We start from the raw sequence: 19,361 nt of genomic DNA on the forward strand, positions 1-19,361 counted from the left end.
CTGAACTCAAGTACACAGCAGATATTTACAATTAACAGCTTCTTTTATTGTAAAAGTTGTTTAGAGCCAGATCTTCTAGCACAAATTGTTTACTTCAATTTGGAAGAAGTATCGTAAGTGACAATTGATTGCTTTCCCCTCAGTTCTCTTATCTGATGCATCTTCCAGTAGGTCTAGTAACCTGCATTTCCATGTGGACTCCTGTAGTTCTCACTGAAAGCAGGCTTCTGTGCTACCACATAGAGGAACCAAAGTATTCTGTCCTGTCCGGGCACGTGCCTGCAAGGCTTCACTTCTGAAGTATGAGCTAGAGCAGCTTTTCCTAAATCTTGACAATAAAAAGACAGCATGACAACAGAGGTATTTACTAAGCTGATGTTCATCTGACCTCTGGAGCCTGAATGAGAAGGATGTTCTGGGTTCAAACCAAAGCTTCATCTGGCCTGGTATTTTTTCCTCTCCTCCTAGGGAAAAATTAGCAGATATGTAGGGGAGTACAAGGTAGGTATACTGTCTTGTTTGAGTCCCAACTGTTTCTTCTTTCTCACTTGTGTTTCATTAGCAGACCTGGCAGTGAGGTATCAAAATATAATTTGATTGGTAAAAGTCAAGAAAAAATTTGAGTGTCTGTGGGCAGTGTTGGATTTTTCTATCCATATCCTCTTTCTGGATTTATCTCTAAGTAGCCCGCTAGTAAAGTAATTTTGGTGTGTCTAGTGAAGACAATACTAAAGAAGCAGTAATAAAAATCAAGTAATGCTTGTAATATTTACAACTGCACAGATATGCACAGATATAATTTTCTTGGTGTAACAAAGCAGCAAAACTTGTCATAAACTTGTAGGCAACCTTCCAGCCAGTATTTAAAAGTTCATGGAGGTCATTCGCTTTCCAGGGTGTATATCTTTTCATCTTACAGCTGTTTCTCAAACCATGCCTGTTACCTGTCTTCAGTCATAATAATTGGTGCATTATTTGACTTGTGAAGCAGAAGGCTTTAATCTCTTAATGATTTGATTTAGAATCTATAAGACAATTAGCAAACCTCCCTACGAACTCCTGAAGACTGATGACTTGTCAAGCAGCCTTCCATCTCTGCAAGATATCCAGACTGCATACACAAAATTTAAACAGCTGTTTTTGATAGGTAAGTCAAACTTTAGTCTTTTGTCTCTAAAGCAACTGAGATGCAAAGCATAACAATGCTCTTTTGTGTCTCATGAATGCAGTCCTTGTCCTGATAGGTGTCTTGCTTTTGACAGTGGTTAAAAGCAGACTTTTAAATATGAAACTGAAGATGGTGCTTATGACTGGCACGTTAATGGAGACTTGTAGTTCTTAGACTTACTACCTCTTGCTAAGCAGCCACAGTATCTGAAAATGACTTTTAAATAGAGTGACCATAGAGTTTAAATGTTAGTTGGATTGAAATTTAGGGGACAGATTTTTCAGTCTTCTGTAGTCCATTGAAATTCAATGTTAAATATTAACCTTTCAAGCCTTTGTGCTATGTCAAGAGCTGAGTGTAAATATGAATTAATTTTTGCCCTAGCTTTTGTTACAAACTAGTCAGTTCTCAAAACATGAAGCATGAGCTTGCTTAAAATTCTGTCACTCTGACTGTAGGGCTAAACATGACTTCTGTAAATAGTAAGTCCACTTAAAAAGATTAAAAATGGGAGCCATGTGAAAGTATAATCTAGGCTTTCAAACTGTTTTCTGGGACTCTTTAACTATTTTGTTGTCATGAAACAGTACTTTGACCTCACCTCTTGGCATGAAAAAAGCTCCACACCACCTTGCAACTGTGCAATGTGCCGTTAGGCCATTTTTGGACAGTGGGTCTTCTACAAGATAATGAGAGTAAATGTTGCAATAACCTCTTTCTGGTGGTATGCTGAACACTGGGGCAGATCACCTGTGGCTATTGGTGTTGCACATAACTGAACTGATCATCATTGAGGAACTGTATACTTGCAATGTAGCCTACAGCCAGTACCCAAGTCCTATTGGTTTTTATACGTGGAATTTAGATGGTAAGTTGATACTGATTGCAAATGAGTGTGAAAGGTTTCTGGTAAATAGGTAGTAAAGATTCCAGTGACACTCTGAAGAGAAGTCTAAGATACATGAGATATTTGGCAGAGTTTCATATTGGGGATTTTTTTCCAGAATACACTGTCAAATCCACAGTGAATCTTAGGAGCTAAAAACAATTACCTGTCTTTTTATGTAGTTTCTGGTAACTTACACTTCTGTAGAAAAAGGCTAAAGCTTGAATTTAAGTCATTCAGCGTCTCTCAGGAAATATTGCATGTTTCAGTGGTATAATTGTATGATTGTCTTATATTACTTGAAGCAAAAGGGAGTATGTTAAAACTCCGTTCCAGTAAATGTTTTTGGCTTACAGCTTTTTAAATAAGCTTTGTTAGTGGACAGTAACTCACTGAATATAGCACTATGCACTAGCAGTCTGAGATAACTGTTCAGGTAACTTCTTGCAGTATTAAGATCTTATAGGAATAGACTACCTTACTACAGTTTTTCAAAGTCTGAACACATTAACCATTATTTTTGTTCTAAACATGCCTAATTTGATTTACATAACTTCCACTGTAACTTAAATTTCCTGAACACATGCCCAAGCTCAAGTTTCAGTTATGAAAATCCTCATTAAGCAAAGCAGAAACCACAATATTAGGCAGCTGCTTGAAAGAGGATTTTAATGGGGAAAGCTTGAATCCTCTTAAATTATTCCTCTTATTTGAAATCATGCAAAGGCAGATCCTGGTTTTGGTAGACTGTTCACAAGTCTCATTGTATGCCATTTCCCCACATATATTAAATGAGATTTTGAATATTTCAGTTCTCAAATCCTAGTGGAGTATTTCTTCATTGTCCTGGAAGATAGGGAGGAAGGGAAAGCTTGCTCTCTATTGTGATGTTATTGAGCAAAATACCTTGATTAAGAGGTAAAACAAACTGCAAATGTGTTGCTGTGCCTTTAAAAATAAGTTCCAGTTTTGACTTGGAGATTACTTTGGCGGGGGGGCAAGAACTGCCAGACTAAGCAATTGTTTGTAGAGGCCTGCATAGAAGTGGTTGAGTCTAATCATGGTTGAGCATGATTGAACAAAACAAACAGCCAGCCACACTTAATGTGGTTACTTAGCTTCCTGGAGTAAAACTCTTCTATGCTATCCATGGTGTAAGAAAGCTAAAGAAAGCTTCGGTATGGAATGTAAATGTTAGCGCTATAGATGAAAGCCTGTTATTTCTACGGGAAAAAAGACAGAAATCCCTTTTCCTTGGTATCATGATTTTTGGGTGGTTTTGAAGGACTAGAAATTAGTACTATAATTTTGCCTTGATTCAGAATGGACAGAGTTTTTTCAAATAGTGATGACAGGCTAAATGGAACATGAGATTTGAGTACAAGGGAATATTCTAGAATTCAGATGGAAAGAGGGTGAACTGGGGAGTAAAGGGTATCTTACCTGAAGTACTGTAATGTACATGCTTTAAAGGGTATCATACGTAAAGGCTTGATGTGAATTTGAAGATGTTAATCAGAAAAAAATTGGAGAAAACTACATCTGTGAACAGAACTGACTAGGGAGCTTGAAGATGCATTCTAATGCCTATTTTGTGGAGAACTAGTTTCTATAGCCAGGGTGAAATGACTCAGGGAAAGAAAGATTTTTATTTTAAATGTGTAATGAACAGAATGAGGGGCACAAGCAGACATGGAGGCAGAACAGCTACAGGAACAAAATAGATAAATGCTTATGCACGTGAGTCTCATAGATGCAAGCTGCAGAAAACAAGACAGAAGTGAGTATGTGTTGTAGGTAAACATTGGAAGCATATTGAGAGACTTTAGGAGGTGAAAAGAAGTTATACAGAAACATGCCGGATTGAAGCTATCAAAGGGAGAGTAGGGAAGGAGGGAGGTGTGGTGTATCTCAGTTGTTTCTTAATAGAACTGTCACAGACCTTGGGCTTCAAGGTTTGTCTCTTATGCAGGAAAGGTAATTTATTATGATTTTAATTGACCATATCAGCTTGCAAGAGCTTTCCAATGTCTGAATACTGACTTTGGTAGAAATAAAAGCAATAGAGATTTAGGTTGCATTTAACCAGCTACAAAAATCCTAGTGAAACTCCTAAGTTTAATGACTTTGTAGTATTGTACTTGGCCTCCTTGTTTGTCTTAACTATTCCCTTTTCAATGTATTTTAATACCTCTTCAGTTGCAGTGAAAACCGTTTAAAACCTTTTTCAGATATAGTCTTACATCCCATGAATTTGTGTAACCCCCCTAAAACCCACTTGTGTTTCTGGCTCCAATTGTAATGGCTTTCAAAATCCAGCCTCCTTATTAATCTTTATATGGATCATGCTTTAGAGTCAAGGCAACTGGAACTTAGAAGAACCATCTCCTTTGATTCAACTCAGTTTCTTTTTCCTTTCCCATTTTGTCAACAGATTTATTTACTTGGTTTGGCTGCTATGAACATACAGCATTTTTTTTCTAAAAGCCTATGATGCTATAAAACTTTACTGGTGTTTGTAGGACTACTTCACTTCCTCATTTAGTTATAAGTTGTTAACTTTGACAGTGATGAGGATTTACTGATTCCTTAGTATTGGCTGTTCTGTAACAGTTCATAACGTAAGAGTAATACAATGGATGGCTGTTAATTAGCACTACATATATGTGAACAAACCAGTTTTGGTTTTCTTTTTGCAGATAACAGTACAGACTTCTGGGCAACTGATGTGAAATGGTTTTCATTACTGGAGAACACAAACTGGCTAGAGATAATCAGGTTTGTTATATCTAATTTTCTGAGTTTCAAATTGTTGTCAAATGCATTAATAGTGGCTTTTCTAGCTAGTTTCTTGAAATATGACGACATTCTTCATCTCTGGTAGGAAAGAAAATTAAGACAGACTTATGGTCCCATTTATGTATCTTATTTCTACAAGAGAAATAAGTGAGACAGTATTTTTACAGTGCAGGTTTGTGTTAAGCCTCCCACATTAAAGGATGTGAGAAGCAGCAGATCATTCCAATTACAACTCTTCCAGCAAACCTATTAAAACTATAGATCCAGTAATTTCCCTCCTGCACTTAGTCACATTCTTTCCAAACTGAAGAATCCTATTTGTTTCTTGCATGATGTGTCTCTGACTAGCCTTGCCGTTCTTCTCTGTACTTTCTACTTCTGTAATATCCTTTAGGACGGGATGAACTGCAGTGTTCAAGATGTTAGCCCACCAAAGATTTATAAAATGACAGTTGTTCTCAGTTTTGTCCCCTTCCTCTCCTGATTGTTCCTCAAGTTCTTTTTTCTTCTCTCAGCAGTCCACAGTGAGTAAGTGTTGGAATGGTGTTGGCTAACTTAAGGCTTGTTATAGTGGAATGTTGAGGGGTTTTATTTGTTTTCAGTGTTACTTCGTGCTAACTCTATTGTCTGCCAGTTTATTGTGTGATCAGCTTGTTACCATGAAGTGCTGCTGCAGTCTTCTGCAATCAGCTTCAGTTCTTTCTAGTCCTAATAAAAATCAATAAATATTGATATTCATTCCTTAATCCAGAATTTAAATGTATGATGAATTAGATCTTCTAGTGAAGATTGTATGTTGAGAAATGCATTGACATAACCAAGATTACAAGTAGCTTAAAATAAATGCCAGCCCAAGTTCCTATTCTTACGTTGTTTTGAGACTGGTCATTTCCCTACTTGGATCCAGTTGTTTCCTGGATCAGCCTTTTCTTGGCTCTTGCAGTTAGATGGAATGCCACCTTAGCTATTCTAGGTGCTAGCATAAAGAATCTGACAACTCCACACTTACAAAATAAACTCTCAGCTTCTATTACTGACCTAAGCAGTTGCAAGAATCCCGATTTGTGTGCACACTTTTTCTGAAAATAACCAATTTTATGAAGAGTTAGGTCTAGAAACCAACAGTGTTACCTCTGGTTTTGTGATCTTTAATTCCACTCAGTCTTCCTTGTTTAATGATAATCTCTGAATAAATTTTGTCTGCATGTTTACAAGATCTGATTGCTGATCCTTCCTTCTGCCTCTTAAAACCAGATTATGGGAGAAATGTAGTATGTAGTAGAACATAAGTGTGGTGACGTTGACAGGATAAAGATCTGGCTTCTAGCAATTGTAATACTTTAGGTTGTGTGTGGTGGCTGCTGTTGATCCAGAATATTGTATTACACATGTACAAACATAACAACTGGAAATGCATGACCAATGGCCAAATAAAGATACCTGTTGAAAGATTGCTTTTGAGGCTAAATGGTTCTTCATTTACACGAGTTGAGCATGGTTTTCGTTGTTTTGAAGCACTAGTCAAGTTTCAGTAATATGACATTTAACCCCTTTTAGGAGAAACTAATGTAAGAAACTGAATTGTAAAAATGATATGAAAATGTTCACTTATATCTTCCTGTACCACAACAGGCGAGTCTTGAAGAAAGCAATAGAAGTTGCTGAGTGTCTGGAAAGACAGCATACAAATGTTCTCCTTATAGGTAAGAATTTAATGAGATTTTTTTTTTAAAGTTTCTTTTGAATTTCTTTAGATGTAGCTTAAGCTGTAAGTTTATAATTATGGTAGAGGCTGGTAAAATTCATAGAGTACTCAAAAGTACCAGACACCTAAATCTCACTCCTGGAAATGCTTCCTATAGTTGAAAAAAACATGGTAAACATAGTTCCAGGCTCAGGGAAATGTGTTGTGCCTGAGAAAGCTGCTGATAAATTGGCAGGAGAGTCATGCTACCTCTTGTTCATGCATTCCTGTTTCTTATTTTATTAAAGGTCTCATCAACCTTTTGCTGTACTTTAAGGGGGTGGAGGGACGCACCTACACAAAGAACACAGAGCATGAAAACTTTCTAAAAGGATGTTTTTATGTTCTAGATACACACTGAATACTCTGTAGTCTCTTTATTAAAAATACACGAAAGAATATGCTTATTGTACACATCTTGAGCTGTTTGTTTTCCTACATTGAGTAAAGTAATCACATGGAAAACCAAACTCAATGTTAACCATTAAGCTATTTTTGGATTAGTAATTTAGTTGTTTTTTTCCACACACTGCCATTTGAGAAACCTAGCATGGGGAAGAGGCGTTTCTAGAAGGCACCTGAAGAGTAAAGAATGCATGTTGCATGAGGAGGCAATTTCACACCTTGTGAAAAGATACATATAGGCTAGGAAGGATAAGGGCAGATAGCTGGCCTGATAGCATAGAGAAGAAGGAACAGTGTGTGCATTGTGGATACTGAAGGGCATATAAAAGCTTGATTTTTGCAGGTTTTATTGTGAAAGTATTATCCTAGTATAAGTGTACAAGAAATCTTACCTTTTTACAAAGGGAAGTATTGGAAACATGGATTAACTTTGTCTTATGCTACAACACTTGCAAGAAATTGTGTACTTCTCTGATCTTGAAATACAATTTTGTTTATGTGAAGCTAGCAATACTTTGCTTTCTTACACAAAGTTTTAGGAATAGCTTAGACAATGTGGTTTCTGTTCTCTTCTGTAGAAGAGAGTGCTACTGATCTCTGCTGTGTAATCTCTAGTCTGGTTCAAGTGATGATGGATTCATACAGCAGAACAAAGTCAGGGTTTCAGAGCCTTATTCAGAAGGAGTGGGTAATTGGAGGACATGGCTTTTTGGATCGTTGTAACCACTTACATAAAAGTGACAAAGAGGAGGTATGAGTTTTTTATTACTTTCCTTACTACTTAAAAGTTTACTTGGCATAAGAAGTGATTTAGATGTCAGCCCAGAAGTTCCAATTACTTTGAGGTTCTTTAATTTTGTTTTGTTTTATGGGTTGATGTTTTCTACAGTGTCACAATTTTTGCTGTTTAGAGTTCAGCAATGTCTTTAGTTATAAAGAGAACAAATGTAAAATTTTGCATTTAGTCTTGGAGTCTTTTGAAAGACCTGTATCTCATGTCCTTTTATACTGTGTTAAGTGATAGTAGTGTCCATAGAAATAACAGACGTGAATTGCCTGTTCTTGTCACATCTAGAATTTAACTTCATGCTGTCTTGCTAAATGTTGCAGTCTCACCTCTTCCTTTTTGTTTATATTTTGGGAATAGATCAGATTGCTGTACAGAATGGAAATAAGTGTAAACTGACTAGTTCTGATCAAGAATTGATATAAACTAGTTTTGCTTTGCCAAGTTTAAAAGGCTGCATAGCAGCAACTTCCATAGCAAGTTAATGTGTGCAAACTCAGATTAAAAAGTGTTCATCTCTTCTGGCCAAGGGTAGCTCAGAGGATACTTCTTCAGAGTTCAGCCAAAGTTATACGCAGCAGTTCATAGTTAACCAGATTGTAAGATTTGTATTTGGAGACACTAAATACTATAAAAATAGTCTGCGTGGTAGAACATATTTTTTTTCTGAGACTGATGTAATATTTTCTCTTCTTAGGCTCCTGTTTTTCTGCTCCTGCTAAATTGTGTTTGGCAGTTGGTACAACAGTATCCGCCAGCATTTGAGTTCACAGAAACTTACTTAACTGTCTTGTCAGACAGCCTCTATGTGCCTATTTTTAGCACTTTCTTCTTCAACTCACAACATCAAAAAGACACTAATTCGGTAAGCATTTGTAATTTTTTGGATGCAGTGTGCTGAACAGGTTTGACCAACAAGGTTTGAAACACTCAGAATTGTTCCCTAGCAGCACGTTTTTCCATACTTATTTGAAGGGTGGTGCCTTGAAGCATGAATAAGTGCAACTTTGGGTGTAAGGATTCAAGTTCATTACTTAAGAGTTCATGATGACAAAAGGAAAACAACTCAAAGATATTACTTCTAATGTGTAGCTATTGCTTCATGTTTATTGCTCTCCAATGAAAATGGAGCTCCTTAACCTGAGAGGAATATCCTGCTGTCCTGCAGAATAAGTTATCTACAAAATTCTTGTATAGTATATTCTATTGTATTCCAAAATAAACGTTTCCTAAATGTTGATTTACATTTGATGCATGCTTTTCTCTAGCCCAAGAAGCTGGAAGCAATGGGAGTATCCTCTGCAACACTGCACAGACACTAAAATAAAAGAGTGAATATCACTGTCTTGCATATAAATAAAGCATTGATCATAAAATTTAAACTTGTAGCACTGCATAACTGCAGTTAACTTTTGAAGTTTGGAGAGGTTACTCCACAATCCCAACATTCCCCATGTGTTTGAAGAATCCAAGTGTCTATCTCCTACCCTACTTCATACTCCTAGTATTTTCAAACTTGTTTTTTCCTTAGATTATTTAATCTTATTGTCAACTGTGAAAGGCATTCTTAGTACAGTCTGATTGCAGTATTGAAATGAAATACTGTCTGAAGTTACAGACAATAATACAAAGATAGTGTTTGTGTCTGTACTCACTCACATCTCATGTTCAGCTATTGAATACACAGAAATCATGAGTGGTGTTGCAACTCTGGCCTTTTCTGTGAAAAGGCAGTTTCTTCATTTCACCTTGACTTGGTCAGAATTCCTTTCTAGCAGTATTAATTCTGACCTATTTGTTTTGGCAGAGCGGTGAAAGCCTCAAGACACAAAGCGGTCCTTTCAGATTTCTCACTGTGTGGGACTGGTCTGTGCAGTTTGACCCTGAGGCCCAAGCTTTCCTGAACAACCCTTTTTATGCAGAGAAGACAAAACCAGATAAAAGTCAACGGAAAACTGCACGATTCAAAGTAAGATATGTGCTGCTTAACTAGTTTTTGAGTGACAAAAATATTTTGCACAACTCATAGTTCAAATGTACTCACAGTGGAAGGGTTGGTGCAGAGTTTTTTAATTGACAAAATAGACGTATACCTGAGAGTCACCTGGATATAGTTTACACCCACCTCAGTTATAAATCACTGTTTTACAGTTGCTGTAGATAGCTGTGAACTTAGAGGGGTTTTTTTCTTTATACTTTTGTGCAAGTGTAGTGGTAACTCATGGGACTTAACATCCAGGTGAGTTGCACTGACATGTTTGAAGTGAGTTTTATTTTGTTGTTCCACAGAGTACCTAACTGAAATACACAGCAGGTGTATAATTGCCTCCCTCATTTTGTTTGAGTGTAATTGGAGCATGTGTATGCACTTGGAGGGGGACCACCAACAAAAACTACAGTATGGAAGATTATGGATGGACCACCTCATTACTGGAAAGTAGCAAAAATTCAGTAGGAAAAGTTTGTTTGGAGTAGCCTCTTTCAATTGTAATATCCCTGTTGGTTAAATTCTGTTCTGTACAAAGCATTCTTGAGTGAGAGACTGTCAGTATCATCTACAGCATTAATCAGAGAACTCTTACGCAGTGGGATACAGTAAGGAACCGCTAGATAAAAACTTGTAAATGAAATGCTCTTTGATTTATGTGACTAGCTTAAACTAAACGTGGAAGTGTGTAATACTTGAATGTATGTGAAGAATCGTAGTTTTTTCAAAGAAAAATGCTTTATTCGGTGTTACTTCATTGCTATAGTTAGAGTTTAGGGAAGGTATCTGGGAATACGAAGTACGCTGTGTGAAGTATTTGGTGTATTAGCCATTGAAGAGTAATAGTTTTAGACTATATAGCAAAGCAGTGGCTGTGTTTAAGTGACTTTGCTTGTAAGTATTTTCTGAATACAGGTTATGCTTTTCTTCCTCTTGAGATGTTTTCTAAAGTCCCATCAATATTTACCTCAGTATATTTTTCTTTTCTTTCCTCTTAAAGCATCAACGGCAACTTTCTTTGCCATTGACACAAACAAAATCTCCCACGAAGAGAGGATTTTTCAGGGAGGAAACAGATCATTTAATTAAAAACATCCTGGGTAAAAGAATCGGCAAGTTCATGAATTCTTCAGATGAACCTCCTAATACCTTCAGGGAATTTTATGATAGCTGGCATAGTAAACCTGTTGACTATCACGGTCTTCTGTTACCTCGCATTGATGGCCCTGAAATCAAAGTCTGGGCACAACGGTATTTACGATGGATTCCTGAAGCCCAGCTTCATGGTGGTGGTACAATAGCTACAGCTGCCAAGATTTTGGACTTGATGGAGGAAGTGCAAAGGCTGCAGGTGAAAATGGATGAACAGCATAGTCAAGCTGTTTCTGGAGATATACATTCTGTTCCAATGCTGATAAATTCTCCCCGTTTGTCATCCTTATTTCCATTTGCTTTACTTCAGAGACAGTCTATCAAACCAGCCTTACCCACTAGCACCTGGAAAGACTTGGAAGACGAAGATGACTTGGTCAAGAGGGATGACGAATTTGTTGATCTAAGTGGTGATGTCATAAAGTGTATATAAATTAACATATGAATTGTATGTGGTGAAGCTCTGAGTTTTAAATGTTGTGCTGCATCCTCATATAAGGAACTCCGTCAAGCATCTGCAGCCTGTTTAATGGGTTTGTGGGGTTAAAAAAACCCACCTTGGTTGGAAAGAACTAGTTGCCATAATTAACAGCATATTTTGAACTTCAATTTCACTCTAACAGTATTTATTGCAGAAACACATTTTTAGTATAGTGTAGTAAGAACAGAAGTCTAAGCTGGAGTAGCCATATGGCCACTTTGTTTAAAAAAGAAAAAAACCACCAAACAACAAAACCCCATTATTTTCTGATGTAAAGGTGGAATACTAAATACACACAGCAACAATTACTATCACATAAAACCTCTTCCCCTTATGTTAAGGGTACTAAAGTAAGGTGACTAGGAGTTTAATAGATCTGCATTTCCCACCCATTTAATATAAACAGGGAAACGTGTAACTAGATGTGCATTCACAAATAAGCTTTTTACAGCTGAGGAGTAAGTTGTGGTCACCAGGGGTTTTCTGTCTACTGTGGCATCAACTGAAGTCATGTGCTTATCAGCCTCATCTTTTCTGACAGTGTTCAACTTTGGCTTGCAGCGCTTCACCTTGTGTGGTATTACAATAGCAGCTTGACTGCTCTAAGCCTGTGCATGCACTTAACTTAAGGATCAGATGCAAGAGCTTAACTACACATTTCAAGTCTTATTGTGTGGCTGCTGTGCTATATGCCCTTGCTGCCTTGGGATATTAAGTCCCATATGTTTGCTGTTAATTGTAAGAAATGGCCTGACAGATTCTAGTTTTCCATGAGTGTGGTTTTTTTTTCCTTTTAACAGAGTGAGACTTTCGTTTTGATGTTCCCATTTATGCCAGTTGCCTTTGAGGCTTTCCGTAGCTTGCACTGAGACCTTCCACATAGAAGGGAAAACTCTTTTTCTGTAATCGTGCAGTGAAGCTGGACTTGCAGTCTGTTGCCACTTGTCACGACTTGGTGGTACAGCTTATGAATGTGGTGTTCATACCATATGAGCACTTGCATCCTGTTGCTGGATGTTATAACAGTACCTCAGTGAAAAAAGCCATAAAGAAATGCCTGTCGACTTTGATCTACTGTGTGTATGTTTATATATAAAGTATTTTTACTGCAAATAATCATTCTTTGTAAAGCTGAATATTATTTGATTATCAAATCTATTTTGAACCCTTAAATTCTAGAATAGCTCAAGAATGGATGCAAGTTATAAAATCAGTTATACTGAGAGGGTAGACATTGAATATTTTCTCTTTTTTTCATACCAATGTAGAAATCCATGCTGGAAAACTTAACTTGTGGAGAAACTGTTACTTAAATTACATCAGCTCAGTGTAATCGGGGATATTAAGCTGGGTTACTGATTAATCACTTCACACTGAGTTGTATTAATATGTAGAGCAAAAAAATATCAGCAGCCCTCTAAAAATAAATGTTACTATGTTAAAATACATGTATTAATGGAGAAAGGGGGACAGCTTAATGCAACTATGCTAACCTGAAGCCTCCCAACTGCTGATTGCCTTAAGTCTTAGTAGTGCGAGGACAATACTTGAGTTTATAGTGTTTTATTTAAAAATACAATAGTATGTACGCTTTCTTCTGTGACACATGATCTTAGAACTAGCACTTGCTAGAACGGGCTGTCCAGCACATGCTGTTCAGACTCTATTATTGTAGTTCAAGTGACTCATGTATGCAATAATACTTTGCATGTTGAATGAGCAATGCATTTTTATGGCAGAGAAATACCTATCATTCTAAGGTCATTAGGGTTCAAGGGTTTTTTAAACACTGCCATAGAAAAAATATTAAATGGATTTTTCTATGCTTTTGATCAAACTGTTATAATGTTTCAGTCGTGAAGATTACATATTTATATTAAAGAACAGATGTTGGACATCTTATTTGTACATAAGTTAGAAGTTTATATGGAAGAGAAACATATATGTGGAATTGAACATGAGAACACTTCTAATGTAGAGTAAATACCATTGTTACTGGTTTTCTGCACTGTGGGATTGGAAATGTACTTAATATTTTTACTCCAGGCTTCTGTTTATACCTCCAAGTTCTTACACTGAATGCAAGCTAGAAGCTTTACAGTTTGGTTTTTTTATACTGTTATTTCTGTCTAGTGGGCTGTTTGGAGAATGTCAATAAAATATACTTTAATGTATTTGTCCTGAAATGAGAATGTATGTTTAGGGTCATATTTTGCAAATGATGTTTTAAATCATAGCACACTTCTGACAATCTGCAGTGGCAACGCTTTTTGAGTTATATGCTGGATTTTTATAGACTGTTAGAGGGAGGAAGCTGTGTAGTTTTGACCTGGTTGTACTTACTGGAGAGGTGCTGTCAGCTCAAGGAAAATGAAAGTTCAGTGTAGTGTAGTAGGATGACAATGGAAGGTTACTAAAATGGTGTAGAAAGTGTCTGCTGAATTGTCACTATTTGGGGGTTTATTAAAAACACTGTTTATTTTGGTCTTAGCAATGTACTTGTCTTCCCCCATTTTAAGGGGGAACATTGTTCTTACAATGTTAAACTATGCAACTTCTTGAAATTGCTATAGTGGGGTATGTCTCAGACCAAATGTGTATTGAGCATGGATTGGGAGCTGGTCAGTGATACGCAGAGTACAAATTGAAAACTTCAGATTTTTTCCAGAGATTACAAATTACTAACTTCTGTACAAAAACAGCACTAGTGCAAATCACAAATTACAAATCATGCCACTGAGAATGTTCAAAGCCTGTGACGCTTGTTCTTGAAGTCTTATACAATAATAGCTGGTGCAGCAGCTGTGAAGTGCTGGGTCATGTTGTAACACAAGGTGTGCATCCGCCTCACCCACATCTAAAGATCGGTGCATGTACTTTGACCATTTGGCTTTGATTTAAGACTGTGTTCACTAGTGAAAATGTTCAACTATTGATGTACACCATATTGGAATGCAAACATGTACTCTATAAAGATAATTACAGCCAACTCTGCCTCCTGATCTCTTGCTCCAGTTAACTTTTTCCATTTATGCCCAAAACATCGAAGCATAATTTCTTCAGGAGGTAGTAGAACACTTTCTGCTCTACACGTCTTATGATGGGTTAGTTTTGTCACACCAAAGGTTACTTTCATTCTAATCTTTAGCTGGAAACTTCATATTGAGAGCAGCCCTGAGGAGAAGGACTTGGGGATGTGGGTGGATGAGAAGCTCAACATGAGCTGGCAGTGTGCACTTGTATGGCAGTGTGTGGCCAACCATAACCTGGGCCACATCAAAAGCAGCATGATCAGCAGGTCAAGGGAGGTGACTCTGCCCCTGTACTCTGCTCTTGTGAGACCCCCACCTGGAGTACTGCGTCCAGCTCTGGGGTCCCCAGTACAAGAAGGACATGGAGCTGTTGGAGCGAGTCCAGAGGAGGCCACAATGATGATCAGAGGGCTGGAACACCTCTCCTGTGAGGACAGGCTCAGAGAGCTGGGGTTGTTCAACCTGGAGAAGAGAAGGCTCTGGGGAGATCTAATTGTGGCTTTCCAGTACCTGAAGGGGCCTACAGGAAAGCTGGAGAGGGACTGTTTATGAGGGAGTGTAGTGACAGGACAAGGGGCAATGGGTTTAAGCTGAAGGAAGGTCGATTTAGATTAGATGCTAGGAAGAAATTCTTCCCTGTGAGGGTGGTGAGGCACTGGCACAGGTTGCCCAGAGAAGCTGTGGATGCCCCATCCCTGGAAGTGTCCAAGACCAGGTTGGATGGGGCTTTGGGCAACCTGGTCTAGTGGAGGGTGTCCCTGCCCATGGCAGGGGGGTTGGAACTAGGTGATCTTTGCAGTCCCTTCCAACCCAAATGGTTCTATGATATGTGGTATTTACTGCCTGGTGCTTTCTTGAAAAGAGCTAGGTTTTGCATAAAACTCAGAAATTATGTGGGATGGACTTCATTTTCCGCAACAGGGAGGAGATGGATCATGGAATTGTAGAATGGTTTGAGTGGGAAGGGACCTTAGAGATCATCTAGTTCTAACCCCCATTCAGTGAACTCAAAATTTTGAGTCTAAAACTAGCGTTATATACAGAACTACATATGGTCTTCCAGGATTAATTTGATAGTTGGGGGGGGGTGGCAGAGGCAAAATGCTGCTTCTCATGGACTTGAGTCCTTTATCTTGCTTTATAGTAAAGTTAAGTTGTGACAAACAGTTTTTGTCAGCCCTTGCAGGATGGCAGAACTCTTCCCTAGTGGAATAGTAGAATTATCTTGGAAAGGAGTGGACACAGAAGGTGAGGACAGCTGATGTTTGAGCTGGAGAAACAGTTTTGTGGGGAGGGAACCTCCACACTGAATACAAAGGGAGCAGGAAGGGGTGGTTCAGGCTGTGGTAGAAGAACGTGGTAGAGACTGCAAACAGTTCTGATTCCTGGAGAGGCTTGCGGGGAGGTAAGTTTGTCTTTAAAGAGTATCAGCTTTAAACTTGTTACAGAGGCTGAGAAGAGGTTGATAGAGGACTGCTAACATTTTGGCAAGTGTTTGGGCAGGGGATGCTGGATGCTGCCGCGTTGTGGACTGCTGTGAAACCTCATCATGGAACAGTAAATGCAGTTGCTCAACTGCAGCATGTTACTCCACTTCCAGTGAGCATTTGGCTTCTGTATTTTACCTCAGTGACCCAGTAAAATGAAATAGGTACTTCACTTAATGTTATGCCTGGATGCTTAAAGCAGGCAGGTAACATTCAGCTAGGAAGTGCATTTGTTAATTTATTTTGTGAACAGCAGAACTAGACTAGACTGATTTCCCATGGTGTTGACTTGTCCGGCCGTACCACACTTCCCTCAACTTCATCCTTACTTTGGCATTTCCCACCCTTGCTCACACCATAGCACCTTCAGTCTTGCCTCCATCCATCTCCTCTCTCTCACCTACTGTGTCAGTAGTTAATACATTTAGTTTGAACTAAAACCCCTGTACCTGCAGCTCAGGCATGATTGAAATCTGTAGTTTTAAGGCTAAAAGCAATGCATCTACCAGATAGGAAAGTGCTTATTTACAGTTAGATCAGGTCTCCCAGTTTTCTCTGGATTAATTTTTTTTCTTTATCTTGGGTAATGTCTGGTTTTGTGTTCGAAATAAACTTTTCATGATATTGTAGGAGCCAAAATTCAGGCCAGGGACCCATTGCGTTTCCTGGAAATCAACTGACATTTGTGTCACTTCTGAAAGATTACTTACAATACTTATTGTTCTTTTTATTCCCATCCAAAGAAAATTTACAATTAAGAACAGCTAACACAGCTAGAATTAATGTACAGTTGTGTTAATTAAGAGTGTAAATCTTCATGTATTTTATAAATACTAGTAAGCTTTTAAATATCAGAGCTTTGTGGGCTCGCTGGCTAGCTCGCTTTGTAGTCAGTGGGATTCACTTCCTTTTGTCTTTCTACCAGCATTGATTTAAAGCATGCTCATGCATGGATGTGATGACAGATAAGCAAATTTTATGCAGAGGGCGTAAGTGCTCATTGCTTCATGTTTTGGTGATGATGCAAGAAGATATTTCAACTTTCACTATGGCCCCAATTCACAAATCAAAACAGGATGTGCCTTACCAAGCTTCTTAAATTCCTTACACAGATGAACCCAATTTGTTTCCTACAAGCCACTTCCTGCATTTTCCAGTTTCTCATCCTGGACTTTCCACTGTGGGTTCACTCTTAAAAAAAATAGTTTCCAGCCCTCTGATCAACTTCGTGGCCTCCTCTGGACTCTCTCCAACAGCTCGATGTCTGTCTTGTACTGGGGACCAAAGAGTTGGACGCAGTACTGCAGGTGGGGTCTCACAAGACCGGAGTAGAGGGGCAGGATCACCTCCCTTGACCTGCTGGTCACGCTGCTTTTGATGCAGCCCAGGACACGGTTGGCTTTCTGGGCTGCAAGCGTACACTGCCGGCTCATGTTGAGCTTCTCATCAACCAACATCCCCAAGTCCTTCTCCTGGGGGCTGCTCTCAATCCATTCCTCGCCCAGCCTACAGTTGTGCTTGGGATTGCGCCGACCCACATGTAGGACCTTGCATTTGGCCTTGTTGAACTTCATGCCGTTCTCACAGGCCCGCCTCTCCAGCCTGTCAAGGTCCCTCCGGATGGCATCCCTTCCCTCCAGCGTGTCAACCCCACCACACAGCTTGGTGTCGTCGGCAAACTTGTTGAGGTTGCACTCGATCCCCCATCCATGTCGCTGACAAAGATGTTGAACAGTGCTGGTCCCAGTACCAACCCCTGAGGAATGCCACTCGTCACTGGTCTCCACTTGGACATTGAGCCGTTGACCACAACTCTTTGAGTGTGACCATCCAGCCAATTCCTTATCCACTGAGTGGTCCATCCATCCAATACATGTCTTTCCAATTTAGAGACAAGGATGTCATGTGGGACAGTGTTAAATGCTTTGCACAAGTCCAGGTAGATGATGTCAGTTGCCCTTCCCTCGTCCACCAACGCTGTAACCCCATCATAGAAGGCCACAAAGTTTGTCAGGCACGATTTGCCCTTAGTGTAGCCGTGTTGGCTGTCACCAATCACCTCCTTATCTTCCATATGCCTGAGCATAGTCTCCAGGAGGGTCTGCTCCATAATCTTGCCAGGCACAGAGGTGAGACTGACCGGCCTGTAGTTCCCTGGGTCTTCCTTTTTACCCTTCTTAAAAATGGGGGTTATGTTCCCCCTCTTCCAGTTGGCAGGAACTTCGCCAGACTGCCAGGACTTCTCAAATATGATGGAGAGTGGCCTGGCCACTTCATCTGCCAGTTCCCTCAGGACCTGTGGATGCATCTCATCAGGTCCCTTGGATTTGTGCACCTTCAGGTTCCTTAGATATTCTCAAACCTGATTTTCTCCTGCAGTGGGCGGTTCTGCACTCTCCCAGTCCCTGCCTTCTGTGACCTGGGCAGTGTGGCTCAAGCATTTGCCAGTGAAGACTGAGGCAAAGAAGTCGAGTACCTCAGCCTTCTCTATATCCTGGGTAACCAGGTCACCCATTTCATTCCAGAGGGGACCCACATTTTCCCTCGTCCTCCTTTTCTCACTAACATACCTGTAGAAGCTTTCCTTGTTGTCCTTGACATCCCTGGCCAGATTTAATTCTATCAGGGCCTTGGCTTTCCTAACCTGCTCCCTGGCTGCTCAGACAGTTTCTCTGTATTCCTCCCAGGCTACCTGCCCTTGCTTCCACCCTCTGTAGGCTTCCTTTTTGTGTTTGACTTTGTCCAGGAGCTCCTTGTTCATCCATGGGGCCCTCTTGGTGTTTTTGCCTGCCTTCCTCTTTGTTGGGATGCATTGCTCCTGAGCTTGGAAGAGGTGACCCTTGAATATTAGCCAGCTGTCTTGGGCCCCTCTTCCTTCCAGCGCTTTGTCCCATGGTATTCTGCCCTGAAGAGGCCAAAGTCTGCTCTGCTGAAGTCCAGGGTAGTGAGCTTGCTGTGTGCCCTCCTCGCTGCCCTGAGGATCCTGAATTCCACCATTTCATGGTCACTGCAGCCAAGGCTGCCCTTGAGCTTCACATCCCCTACCAGGCCCTCCTCATTGGTGAGAAAAAGGTCCAGCGTGGCACCTCTCCTTGTGGGCTCCTCTATCACTTGGAGGAGAAAGTTGTCATTGACACATTCCAGGAACTTCCTGGATTGCTTGCGTTCAGCTGCATTGTCCCTCCAGCAGATGTAGGGTGGTTGAAGTCCCCCATAAGGACCAGAGCTTGTGAGCATGAGGCTGCTCCTATCTGCCTATAGAGGGCCTCATCTGCTCGGTTCCCCTGGTCAGGTGGTCTGTAACAGACCCCTGCTATGACATCCCCTTCCCCAGCCCTCCCTTTAATCCTTGACCCATAAGCTCTCAGTGGGCTCCTCATCCATCCCCAGGTGGAGCTCCATGCACTCCAGCTGGTCATTGACATAGAGGACA

The 19,361-nt window shown here is 39.8% G+C and overlaps 1 protein-coding gene across 2 annotated transcripts in view; it reads left to right on the top strand.

Moving 5' to 3' along the window:
• Nucleotides 1-14,411, top strand: part of MTMR12 (myotubularin related protein 12) — a 35,270-nt gene extending 20,859 nt beyond the window's left edge. Inside the window, exons 10-16 of one of the 2 annotated variants that reach the window (XM_075739611.1) lie at nt 1,023-1,147; nt 4,754-4,832; nt 6,486-6,556; nt 7,581-7,753; nt 8,487-8,654; nt 9,597-9,758; nt 10,777-14,411. In XM_075739611.1, the coding sequence (XP_075595726.1) occupies nt 1,023-1,147; nt 4,754-4,832; nt 6,486-6,556; nt 7,581-7,753; nt 8,487-8,654; nt 9,597-9,758; nt 10,777-11,361 (1,363 nt within the window). In that variant the 3' untranslated portion in view covers nt 11,362-14,411. The remainder of the gene's footprint in view (nt 1-1,022; nt 1,148-4,753; nt 4,833-6,485; nt 6,557-7,580; nt 7,754-8,486; nt 8,655-9,596; nt 9,759-10,776) is intronic. The other variant, XM_075739610.1, reaches the window with a different exon arrangement.
• The last annotated feature ends 4,950 nt before the right edge of the window (nt 14,412-19,361 follow it).

This window comes from Balearica regulorum, chromosome Z (genome assembly GCF_011004875.1).
Source record: "Balearica regulorum gibbericeps isolate bBalReg1 chromosome Z, bBalReg1.pri, whole genome shotgun sequence".
NCBI classification, from domain to species: Eukaryota; Metazoa; Chordata; class Aves; order Gruiformes; family Gruidae; genus Balearica; species Balearica regulorum.